Source organism: Megalops cyprinoides, chromosome 11 (genome assembly GCF_013368585.1).
Source record: "Megalops cyprinoides isolate fMegCyp1 chromosome 11, fMegCyp1.pri, whole genome shotgun sequence".
Lineage (NCBI taxonomy): Eukaryota > Metazoa > Chordata > Actinopteri > Elopiformes > Megalopidae > Megalops > Megalops cyprinoides.
The window spans coordinates 24,144,042-24,157,047 of record NC_050593.1 but is presented as its reverse complement, the minus strand read 5'-3'; the positions used below and the strand labels follow the sequence as shown (position 1 = coordinate 24,157,047).

General features: G+C 41.9%; 2 protein-coding genes across 3 annotated transcripts; both read right to left on the bottom strand.

Moving 5' to 3' along the window:
* Nucleotides 1-210: 210 nt before the first annotated feature.
* On the bottom strand, nucleotides 211-6,494 carry LOC118786153 (P2Y purinoceptor 8-like). 2 transcript variants are annotated; one of them, XM_036541221.1, is made up of 2 exons: nucleotides 6,429-6,494; nucleotides 211-1,483 (listed from the first exon to the last, which is right to left on the bottom strand). In XM_036541221.1, exon 2 carries the CDS (start codon nucleotides 1,458-1,460, stop codon nucleotides 396-398), a length of 1,065 nt encoding a protein of 354 aa, XP_036397114.1. In that variant the 5' UTR covers nucleotides 1,461-1,483; nucleotides 6,429-6,494; the 3' UTR covers nucleotides 211-395. The 2 variants fall into 2 exon arrangements, with proteins under 2 accessions (XP_036397114.1, XP_036397115.1); XM_036541222.1 differs by lacking the exon at nucleotides 6,429-6,494 and adding an exon at nucleotides 2,389-2,433.
* Nucleotides 6,495-10,912: 4,418 nt separating this feature from the next.
* LOC118785367 (P2Y purinoceptor 8-like) lies at nucleotides 10,913-11,947 on the bottom strand. Its single transcript, XM_036539984.1, has one exon. It carries the CDS (start codon nucleotides 11,945-11,947, stop codon nucleotides 10,913-10,915), a length of 1,035 nt encoding a protein of 344 aa, XP_036395877.1.
* Between the last annotated feature and the right edge of the window lie 1,059 nt (nucleotides 11,948-13,006).

Below are 13,006 nucleotides of genomic sequence, written 5' to 3'. Positions count from 1 at the left end.
AGTGTTTCTGAAGTCCTTTTGGATGATGAGGGTGAATATCCTCACCTTCAGATGGAATACTGGCATGTAAATGGTCAGAGCTCAAATGACCATCTACGGCACCAAAAGTCACGACCCAGCCAAGATAATGCCCTATTTTTTATTAAGCAGAAACAGCTATAAGAACTTTCATATTCTAAATCTAAAATCTAAAGATTAAATACATGGGCTTGTGGACCAAACATTGCTATTCTTGAAAACAGTGAATAATAATGCACTCAACATCAACATCAAGCTGGCAATACTTACAACCTTGATAATCTCACAGATCGCAGTTGATGCTGTCATCGGGTAAAATCACATCACCTTTTTTTTCATCACAGCTTGCAAGTTTACCAAAGACCTCTTAAAATGCACTATAGATTGGACTCATTATTTGTAGAAATGGGGGCTCTGGCATCTTCAGCTTCTGTGGGGCTGTTTGCCGATTGGGCTGAGAACATGCTGTCTCTGCGGTGTTCTGTCTCGTGAACCTCCGTGCTGCTGGTGCTTCTGAGATTTAGCATCCGCCTCAGCTTTCGACGAAATTCTTTGGAGGCAAAATAGTAGATAAAGGGATCCAGGCAGCTGTTGACACAGCTGAGAGAGAGGGACAGCTTGTAGGCCATGTACAGGGACTTGTTATAGAACAGCCTCCTCACTGCATGGGCTATAAGGATTATGTTGTTGGGTGCAAAACAAATGATAAAAACAAAGAGCACAATGAAGGCAAGACGCAGAGCTGTTCCCTTTTGGTGGCTTTTGCTTGTCCTGACCAGCTCGCGGATGATGCTAACGTAACAGATCACTGTCACGATGAAGGGGACGAGGAAGAGGACAAAAGACAAGGTGAAGAGGAAGATAGCCCAATGTGTGATGTCCGGAAGCATGTCTTTCTTAAGGACGTCAAAACAGGTGGTTATATTAAGATCCTTCACCTCATAGGTCAGGTCGGTGCCCTCCAGTGGGAAAAGCGCACTTAGGACAATGGCCCACATGAAAATACAGCCAATCACTGCGCACTCCTTCCTCCCCCTCATCACTTTGAAATGTATGGGCTGCACTATGCCCAGGTAGCGGTCAACGCTGATTGCAGTCATGGTGAGGATGGAGCAGTACATGTTGGCATAAAACAGAACCGTCATGAAGCTGCACATCGTGGGCCCGCAGGTCCAGTTGTAGCCATTGAGTTGGTAGATGATCTGAAAGGGCAGGGCAGAGCCTACAGCCAGGTCAGTGAGGGTCAGGTTGATCATGAAGATGATGGAAGGGGTTTTGGGGAAGGTGCGGAACAACAGCAACCACAGAGAAATGCTGTTGCCTGGAACGTTGATCAAGAAGATGATGATATACACTGCAGCGACAACATAACTGGTCGTGTTGTCCTTGAACATGGCCAGGGTGGCGTTGTCAAGCTGAGTGCCGTTCAAGGTCCCATTCATACTGACACAGTTCCACGTACAATCTGGAGGCACAAGGAGAGAAAAGTAGAGAAGATTCAGCACAGAGAAATATCACTGAGCAAAAAAAGAAATAGAAACCATGTATCTGATCTACCACTTGATTAAACCTGCACGTTGTAAAATTGTCTGTTACTTGTGTTGTTACCAATATTCCCATGCCTCGCCATTACGATGTGTCTAAACTGAAAATTGTTAATGACATTCAGTTTGTGTGCAACTGAACATTTTTAGTAAGCAGTGTGAACCCTCCGACTTGCAAACCTCAATATAACTCAATAATAAAAACTCAATTGACACTTGTTGATTTGTAGAGTGCCAGCTCAGTCCTGGTGTGTGAAATGACTACACATGTATTACATGGAAACAAAAACCATATAGTCTTTCATCAACAAAACAGTACCCCCCCCCCCCCCCCCCCAAAAAAAAAAAAAAAAATGCTAATCTTGGATTTTTCCGATATGTAATTACATTATTAAGGAAGATGAGATGTATTGCAAGCCAGTTGTTGATAGATACTAGTACTCAGTATTTGACAGGAAACTTGCACTTGAAATGACATGGTTTCAACAACTATATGTGAAGAAGCAAAGTACTTTGATGTCAGTTTGCCAACACCTCACTTCTTAAATGCACACGGTTACAGAGAAGAGGGTCCCAATAAGAAAAACATTGTCACGCATGGAGCACCATGCAAAATGGCATTATCTTGTGATTTTATCTTAGCTTCCTGTTTTAAGACTTTCATAAGATTCTTACCCAATTTTTTTGTCACATGTCATTCTGTCATGTAAAGCAAAACACGATACTCTCCTTTGTGATTTAAGTGCTTCTCATTGTTCTCAAAATCCAAAGTCAACAATAATACCACAAAGGAGAGAAACACTTAAATTTATCTTATTTCTCTTACCTGATTTTAATGCTGAGGTGAAATGAATCTAACAACATTAAGTGTGCTCTGCAAAACTGAAAAAATACAGGAAAAAAGAAAGAGAAATGCCAAGCTGTGAAAGTGTCTGTCTGTAGGTCGCAGGGGTGGTGCGAGCTGGCAGTCTGAAAGAGACAGTGGGTTGGCGAACTGATGCTGGGGCAGATCTTCTACCATCACACAGTGCAAGCATAGCAACTTCATCTGTGCCAAAGGTTGATCTATCTGACTCAGTGCAAGGAGATCAGAACGTACATTTATGGTAAATCAGTGTAATTTCAGTACCGGTCTCTATATGTGATTTAAAGCAGGGATTTTCCATTGTGGTAGTCAGTGAATAAGTGTTCTGAGTACTTGCAGCACTAATTGCAGAGCTGTCTCTGAGTAATTTTAGGTGGGAAAAAATGCTTGATTAATTTCTGTGAATGCATTTTATGAAATCAAAAGAGCACCATGTAGAAGCTTGGCAATTCTGGGTTTCACCAAAGTTTACACAAAAAAAAAAAAAATCCTTTTTAAAGTAATACTCACGGAATTTATTCAGTCTGTTGCAAATACAAGACGAGCGTTTTGAGAGAAAGCAGGAAATCTCAGTTAAACATCTCCCAGACATAAACTTCTAGATATTGACATTTCAGCTTTCTTTCTTTGCAAATTATTTAGAGTCCTTTTATCATTGACTGTCATTGTATATGTCAATTGAGAAAACATGCCTTTATGACTGGACGTTTTCCTCATGACTGGTGGGCAATAATGAGGTGAGAACCCGAAAATCTACAGGGTATGGCCACACTTATGGCATTGATCTTTCCCCACTGAAATCTTACGTGTCCTGCTAAGCACGTCCTAATCGGGTAGATTTGGAGAGAGACATTTCAATGCAGCTACCCTGGGCACCCAGCCCCTGAGAGGTGGTTTGTTATCAGTGAGCTCTATGATTGATCAATGCAGATGATTGATGGTGCCAAGCATTCAGGACAGTTGATGTTATAACTGTGAGTGAGAGATTTACTAGATAATTCAGTATGTATTACTACTGCTTGTGGAGTCCGAATTAAACTCTCAAAATTAGTTGGTGACTTTCCTTTTTATTTGTTTCACTTCTAAAAACAGACATGGAAAAGGTGTGTGTATGTGTGTCTGTGTACTATATGTCCTAATCTCTATTCACAAGGTTCATTTTACAAAGATCTTTTTAGTAGTGAAATAAGAGACATCCCGAGACAATGCTCTACAATATGCAGTTTTCCACTGTAGTACTCATTGTGAAGTTGAAACAGGTGGTGCAATTTTTTTTCTTGCGGCATTGTCTGCAGTTGGTCTCAAATGCTCTGCACATAGTTCCGTTCATGCATTTATATGCTGAAGATGCGTGGTGGCACGGAGGCTGAGCAAAGAAACCAGAACAAAACACAATTCTGTTACACCCACAAACCTGATCAGGTCCCCAAAACTTCCTACTGTCACCCTTTTGCTGTACCATTTCCATCAAGTGAGAACAGACCAGGTCTGCGGCATTTAAACACATGAACAGATGAGGGTATATTGTTGTTATCTTACACTGAGACAGCCTGTCAGACATCATCACCTCGCCACTGTAGAGGAGAGGGTGGGTAGCACATTAAGCACTGCCTTTCCCTTCGTTATGCTGAACAGTTGGCCTTGAATTGTCTGTCGCAGTTTCACACATACCATCTGTATGTGCCTCTGGCTTCAGCTGACTTCTGTCCCCAGTATCAAATACAGGATCATCTTCAGTCAACCCCAGCCAAAACACATGGAATAGGGTGAAACCATTCCTGTGTCAGTGCCTTGGAGGTATTTCTACACCTACACTTACATATATACCTCACAATCTTTGAAATAAGAAAAGAGAGGGTCAACAGACAGACGGCTTGGCTGGACGGTGGGATCACGAGTGACTCAGAGTGGAAACAACTTGCTGGAGGTATTGAAATGAGATCGTAAACCACACACATATGTGTAAACAGATCAGGCACTGTGTTTGGAGTACTTGTTTCCCATGACAGCACTTCCTTTTTCACAGTTGGCTGCCTTATGAACACTTTTTGTTTTGTGGTAAACTGCCACCCTTTCCAATGATAAGGGTGGTTCAGTACATTGGCCTTCCTACATAGACAGGGAATGGAGCAGTTAGGACATGAGCCAGCTTTGACTGATGGCAGTTACAGTGCTGTTCACAGTACTCAACCACAGCTGTGATATACAGCACATTCTCAGATGCAGCTACAGTTAGAACTGGCTCTCGGTTGGAGGAGTAATTTGCTAGTGCTAAGGGTGACACTTTGGCGTAGACTTGATAATGACTTTGTCCCTACCCATGGACCATTGAAAGTTACCTTGAAATATTTTAAAATTTATGCAGTGTTGTATTTTTTTTATTAATTATACATACAATACTATTCATACTATACATACAGTATGCTGTGATTATAATTGAGGTTATATGCCATATATATATATATGGGCATGATGCAAAATGAATTGTTAAATATTTATAAAGATATATAATGTTCTGCTCCCTTCTGAGATGAAGGATGTCTAGAAGGTGAGCCACCTGTTTTCTGAGGTTCTTGGGTGCAATGCTACAGCTGAGCTAAGCTATGAATAATGGTTAATCGGGCTGAGAAGAGAACCACCCGTATTTCCTTCACCTTCGTGAACGATGTCACTTGAAACCGCACAGTGCTGCGGTCGCCTGGGTCGGCACGCAAGGGCAGAGCCTTCTTACATTGGGCATGCAACAACAGGAACACCAGTACAGGAACAACGTCACCTTGCTTATCACTTGGTGTTTCACACACACATGCACACACACGCACACAGACACACACACACGCGCGCAGGCACAAACACACACACACACACACGCACACGTGCACACACAAACTGCAGCAAGTGAGCAACTCCTCACACACTGCTCAAACAGGATGCATTTTAACTAAGATCATTGTTTTGAGAATTGAGAAAACTTGGCTTGGTAACACAATTCTAGTTTCTCTGCATGGTCAAACATAGGTCACGGTTTTGGATAGTTATGTCATACGATATGCTTTCAGCTGCAAACTAAACTTCCTCTTTCAGCACAATTGCCTTTTATTATCTGTTATTTAAAAAAAAATAGCGTGGAAAAAACATGAAACCAAATGCAGCAGCCACACGTAGACCAGTTTCAATACTACTGCTCTACTTTTTACTGAATCATTGCATCTCACTGAATCTTCTTTTTCTTGTTCTTACTCTTGGTTCTCTCACAGTCTTTTCTCACAGTAAAGGGTACAAGAAATGGCTGAATTGTAGCTTTTCTTTTTCAGTTTGACTGACCAACACGGATCTGACACACTTCAGACACAGATGGTTTTCACTCACAGCTCCTGTGTGTCTGTTAGTAAGGGAACCCTCTCTGAAAGTGGTGCAAGCTTACAGCTCATATTGGTTGTTGCCTGGTGTATTACACTCACAGTCAAGATTGAAATGAGAGATTGACTTGTGTTTTCATACCACCATTTTACCATTCAAACTGCATTGTGTGCCATGTGAGATGCTCCTCAGAACCATGTAAGTATGGCATTCACCCCACTCAAAAAGCATAAACAGTAGATATGCTGACGGCACCCGAATGGTCCCTTTTAAATCATTTTATATATTTAATACGCCAAGTATTTTTGTTTAGCACTGCTAAAACTGTTAATCTGAATATCCAAGTCAAAACGGTAGTCTTGTCTCAGATGTGCATAAACAAATTACTTTCCAGTTATTTTGCTGAATTACAAAAGAGGATCACCGTAAGCTGTAAGTGCACCACCAGTGCACTGGGTAAGTGTTCAAAGTAAACAGAACATCACTAAAAACTGTCATACCTGAGTAACAGCAGCTGCTCACCCTGAATACTTAGTGCGAGTGTGTTTGTTTTAATTTGCTTCACATGCTGCAGGGAATGACCAAAAAGCATTGCATGCTCTCGCTGCCATCAAAGGATAAAAGAAAGCCAGAGTACTCACCTCAGTGAAAGCATGTGCACCTTCACAGGGGGTCAGGGGCTGACTGCTCCAGGGAAAGCATGCGTGCTGCCACTCTGTGTGACTGGCGGATCAGGAAACGAATCGCTGTTTTTCAGTATTTGTCGGTTAGCAAAGGGGGAAGAACGTCACCGAGGCACCTTCGTATCCCACAGATGTGGCAGTTAAAAGCAGTCAATAAGAGCAGGACCTTCAGCAGAAGTATGTCTGTTCTTTAAAAAATACAGATCAACAAATAAGATGTTGCAGTACTAATGTGCATGTCTGTATGGAGGCACTACTGAAATCCTATTACTGAATTTTTTGTTAGTGGGCATTCTGCAAAATTTATTAAGACACCCACAGGTTCAACATGTTTCTATGATGCCACTCAACAATTAAAATTTTATTTGATTACTTGCAAATTACCTGCATAGCTTTCACGTTATGCAGTTGTAAGTGATAATCATTTACTTACAGTTTTTTACCATTGCTAACAAGCGTTGACCTATACTTCAGATACTTAACACAGCAACACACCTACATCACACAATTAGCCAAATAGTTAATTTTCTGCTCAAAACTACATTTTGTTCATTAAACGCCAACTCTACCTTTCAAAATGCAAAAAAACTTTCTGTACATACACTAACTCTATCAAAACACGGCAAACCCGACTATCAAATCATTCTTTCAAAACACTGGCACATGTTTTCTATCCAAGAGGAACATATAGTCAATCATAGCACAACGACTTTCAACATACTAACAGTTGATGGCATTAAAAAAACTGCATTACTTTTCATGTTTCAGTTCTACCTGCATTCCATAGACAATATGAAATCCATTTCTTACTCCTCTCCCCTACCTCTCCTTCTCCCTTGTCCTGGTCCAGCTACTCCTCTCCCTGGTCCTCTTCCTCTCCCTTGTCCAACTAGTCATCTGCCTTGTCCAGATATTATTTTTTCTCTCTCTGCTCCTCTGTGTTATTCTGTATCCACATTGAACTAAATCAATCCAAAAAGTCCCCTTTTTACTGTATATGTCCATGTAATTGAAAAAACTTCAACACCTGGCTATGCCTCCGATTGAGATTGGAATCAGCTGTGGTTGGTCTATTTTACGCAACTTAAATCAGCTATTTCTCAATGTTTCAATGATCTGTTCATTCAAAAATGCTTATCAGCTGTTTCAATGTAGCTTTTGAGCTGCTGTTGTTGCAGAAGTGTAGGCTTTATACTATATTTAAGGTTTTTCATTTCCAGCATGCTGTGTGTAAGCATTTCTAAATAAGACAAGAAAGATCCATAATTTTGGTATTGGGTAAGCTTGTGTGTAAGGAAAATTTAAGAATTTTAGAGATTTGTTTATTGACTGCATATTCTGTGAAAACAACATGAATTGTGTTAATGGTATGGTCCAAAACAGACGGATGTTGTGCTAATTGTGTTTAGAGTTTTGAAAATGTGACTACAGATTGGACAAAAGTATGTTAGCGATTGTAAAAAACTGTAACTGACATTTACTTAACTTAACTGACATGACATTACTGCTTCACGCTACTTAATAGATCAGCCCATGTCCTATGGACCCAGAACATGGTATTCAATGCGCAGCTTCATTGCACTGTAAAATACGGACATGTCTTATTTTGATTGGCCTATTACCTTCATTGTAACTTTTTAAAAGGGGAAATGAGAACATCCGTGAACATAACAGGAAACAACTCATCCCACAAGAGTTAAACATGTGGAAATTCAGATTTAGCTTACAAACAACCTGTAGGCAACTTGTTTTTGATAGTGAGGTCTTGACACTAGATACAGTAGATGTATACATAGTATACCTTGCTTTAGATGATTGGATTATGTATACATTCCATGCATGAGTGTGCGTGCCTGTTGCTTACAATGATCTAACACTTGATGCGCCTATCTACAAACTCAAGATAAAAGTAAACAGGTAATACAGACAGCACAGCGGGGGTAGATCTGTACTCCCCTGATGTATTCCGCAGAATTCTGTAGTGTATCTGAAGTCTGGTAATGGACAGGTCTATCTGCAAGATTCAGACTGAGCTGGATGAGGCTGAGCGGTTTTGTATAACAGTCCACTGGCAAGTATGAGTATCTGCAGCGGTTCACTTTGCAAAGGGAAGGGTGGAGATGTGGGGAAAGAGAGAAAGCCACAGTAACCAATTCAACCCCACCCACTGCTCCAGCTTTCACTTTTGATCATGTCAGACAGCAACATTCATTGCCAGAGTCGCACCAGCCCTTGTCTCGACTCGGGTTTAATTGAGTGATTTCACCCGGACACGCCTCAGTGGATACCAACTGTCCAAAGCATGCCCCTGTTCACGTCAGCGCCTCTGCCTCCACATCCGGGTTTGTGGAGACCTCATGAGGGAGGCATCAGACACGCCAGCTCAGGTCTGAACGGGTGAAAGGTGTTATTGAGTTTTATTTATAGGTGTCTTGAAGGTCCTGTGACTTCATCACTGGGAGACACATGGTGGGTCTGGCGCAGTTGGAGACCGGAGATTTCTCAACCAGGGGTCATGAGTTTAGAAGTCATACAGCATTGTTTATCTGCGATCTCCATGTTGGTGGGGGAAAGTGTTGTTCCTCTTGCCGTGAGTGAAAGTGAACATGGGCTATTATTGAGAGACAGTTACACTGATGAATGTGTACCGTGGCTTCAGTGAAAAATCAATGCCAACAATTAAGCCTTGGCTGACTTATCAGATTCAGAAAGGCCAATTACCAGGGCAAGACTTAAAACACTATGACACACAGAGAGTTGATATTCCAAAATCAAGATTTTCTTTGTGAGAAACCAACTGCATTCTCTGAAGACTGTGGATTGCAGTCAGGGTTCCTCCCTTTTTTTACATGTAAGAGAGAGAATGAAAGCTTTATCTATAGTTGAGTATGCCATAATTTAAAAGCACAATTAACCAACTAAAATGTGTAGTAATACAGAAAATGTTATCACTATATGTAAGGACTCAGGCAGGGACTCAGTCGCAGACCAAGAGAGCTTCAGGTTGCAGGCGGGATTATTAATGACGGCAGGAAAGTAGCGAAACCAAAAGCAGGCAGGGTCGAAAACCGGAAGGCAGTCCGTGGACAAAAACAGGGTCAGTAACAGAAGCAGGCAGGATCAGGAACCGGGCAGGCAAACAATCAGGCAAAGGGACAAAACGGCAGGCAGGAAACGAAGACGAAGGGCAGGCAGAGTCAGGCACGGAGAATACAGAAATCCAAAAAACTGCGGGAACGAAACAGGTACGAAAACGCTGAGACGAACTGGCAAACAAGACAGGAACAAGCAGGGTAGAAATAGGGCTGGGCTGATGAGGAGATGGGATGCAGGTGAGCAGGCAGGCAGGTGAAGGTAATGGGGCAATCAGGTGGGCGGGGACCAGGCGGGGAGCGGGGCGGGGCTGGAACACAAGGAAAAACAAAAGCACATGGACAGGGAAAAACAGAAACACCACAGCTAGGAGGGCGGAGCCCTGACACTATACACCAAAAACTATTGTGCATGTAATCTGAGTTGCAATTAATAAGTTTTTATTATTTAAAAAGTTGCAAACATTTATAAAAACATATTACAACAGGAACAAAAGCAGGTGCCGAAATAATATATGTAAAAAGATCTTGCACAGATAGAATCACTCTGAAGAATACATTAAAATAACTGCATTTCCTGGGAACATTGATGTGATTGAACATGAACATTTATTGTAAAAGTTCTGCTTTTACCGTGCCTCAGTGGGAGTGAGTCATTTAGAGGAGTGGCCTGGTACATAAACACCATAATCCAGGGCAGCTATGCCTTAACATGTCAGCTTGCAGTTTCCCATATTTCCTTAAAGTGCCATCCAGAACTTTAACTCTTTTAATGATCTATGACAAGTTTCTGTTATTTCTCTCATTTTTTACATGAAAAACATCCTGCCAGGGTGGAAAAATCCCTGTCTTCATTTGTGGTGTCAGAATCTGAGAACAGTTGGGCGCTGACTCATAGTATGTTGTCATGGAGAGCTTCATCTGGCTGAAAGGGTGAGGCTGTAGACATCTGTCACCACATCCACGTTAGTTTCAGTGTGGCAATGCACCACTGGTGTCTGCATTCAGACATGAGAACAGTGTCCATTGACCTAAAAAAAGTGAGAGTGAAAGATAACAGAATGTGTAAAAAAAGACAATTCACATGACATGTGCAACACAGTTCTCCAAGGTTAATACTGAATGAGGTCCATCATGTTTGCTTCAGAGACAATCATCCATGTGTAATGACAACCAGCTCCAGTGCTGAGCTGATCCCTTGATGCCCTCCTTGAAAACTGCGGTCTTCAGCTCTGGGAAGCACCTTTTTTTTCCAGTCTTGACCTCTCACACACTCTGACGGTTCCAATGAATGTGACCCGTATCTGTATCTGTTCCTGTTTCTCCGTAACCGCCATGGCTCTTTGCTGTCTATTTTTTCGGCAGATTGCCGGTCTCGGTTGAAGCTCCTTTAGAGAGGTTCGCCAGCTCAGAGGATGTTGTCTCCTCATGCTCACTAGCAGTGCAAAAGAGCTTTGAGCGAAACTTCTGCCGGAACTCCCTGGACGCAAAGTAGTAAATGAAGGGGTCAAAGCATGAGTTGAGGCTGTTGAGGCCCAGGGAGAGCTTGTAATAGATATAGAGGCTCTTGCCTCTGGATACGTAGACCATATGGAGGAACTGGAGCACGATGTTAGGCAGGTAGCAGCAGAGGAAACAGAGTACCACAACCACGATGAGGAGCATAGTCTGTCTCTTGGCCCGCTGAGGTGTGTCCAGGTCACGGGACGCATGGAGCTTCCAGATAATGACGGTGTAGCAACCGACCAGCACAAAGAGGGGAAGGACGAAAAAGAGGAGGAGCACTGCACCAAAGTACACATAACCCATGATCCTATCGGGGAAGACGGACTTGGGGATGATGTCGAAGCAGGTGGTGACGTTGAGCTGAGACACCCTGAAGGTGAGCCTGTTGTAGAGCAGGGATATGTGAACGACCAGCACGCAGACCCAGATCAGCAGGCAGCAGAGGGCGGCTTTCGCGCCGGTCCTCCAGTGCTTGGTGCGCAGCGGCCGGACGATGCCCCAGTAGCGCTCCAAGCTGATGGCGCAGGTGGTCAGGATGGAGCAGTGCATGTTGCCGTAGAAGATGACTGTGACGACACTGCACATGGCGTCGCCAAAGGGCCAGTCGTTGCCACGGAAGTGGTAGGCGATCTGGAAGGGGAGGAAGATGCTGTACAGGAGGTCTGTGAGGGCGAGGTTGATGGCAAAAATGATGGTGGGGTTTTTGTGCTTGGTGTGGCAGCAGAGGAGCCAGAGGGAAATTAGGTTACAAGGTGTGCTGAACATGAAGACCAGCAGGTAAATTACAGGCAAGGCCAAAGTGAGGATGGGACTGCCAACCATCTCCAGAGTGCTGTTGGACAAACTGTTGCTGATGGAGGTGTTCTCTGTTTGATGCATGCTTATGAAGTGGTGCTCTGTTGCTTATCACTGCTTAAAAATAAATAAAAACAAAACAAGAAAACATTAGAAGAGACTATTGAAGAGTCGTCATCCTCACATATTAAAGGCAAGATCTCTATAAACCCAGTGCTTTTTGATTGAGTCCTCTTAGTCATGTAGCTCCTTGAGTGGTAGAATGCTCTCACTGTTAAACCCATTCTATTATACTGGAAGCAAAAGGCCATAATCAAAATATATGGACAACTGGATCATTACCATTCTCATTCAATAAATCTACCATTAGCTTCATACATAAAGCGTCATACTATAAATGGTAGTAAACAGTAAATGGAAATACTGTCAAGTGTCTTTAAATAACAGCAATGATAAAACACGGAAATAGCAGCATAAAACTTCCATATTGAGCTGGTATCTACTGTAATGACTTTAAGTTCTCTAGATCTTAGATCAGTGCTATGTATTAGCCTGTGGTCTACTGTAGAGCCTTGAGATGATTTGTTTTTATTCCACTGTAGCTATTTTCTACGCATCAATAATAGTACAGTGTAAATGCCCTGAACTGCCAGCTTTGCATAGTGTTTGCTAGTCTGGTGACACAGCTTTCTTGTACTTCTTGAGATGACTGATGGTGTAAGGATTTTAAAATATTCGTGAGATAGCTGAATTGTCTTCTTTTTAAAATTTGTGGTAAAAATACATTTTTTTATTACAGTAAACATCAAGTTAAGAACTGAGAGAAAATAATCAACATTTGTACATTTTATTTTAGTTATGATTATATCTTTTGATTTGTAATTATTTTTAGATTTGTTGCTTATTATTTTCAATACAATCACAAAAATGGGGAAGACTCAGATCAACCAGTTGGCCAAACATACAAAAGACTGCTCAACATCAGGATTTTCATAAAGACAAAACATCTTTTTCTAAAAAGAAATTAAAACTTTGAAATTAATTAAAAAAAAACAATATGTTAAAACATTTTTAAAAGAATGTGGCAGTCATAAAATTGGTCTTGTAGAGTGTGAATGAGAGCTGCACAACAACAGGCCATAT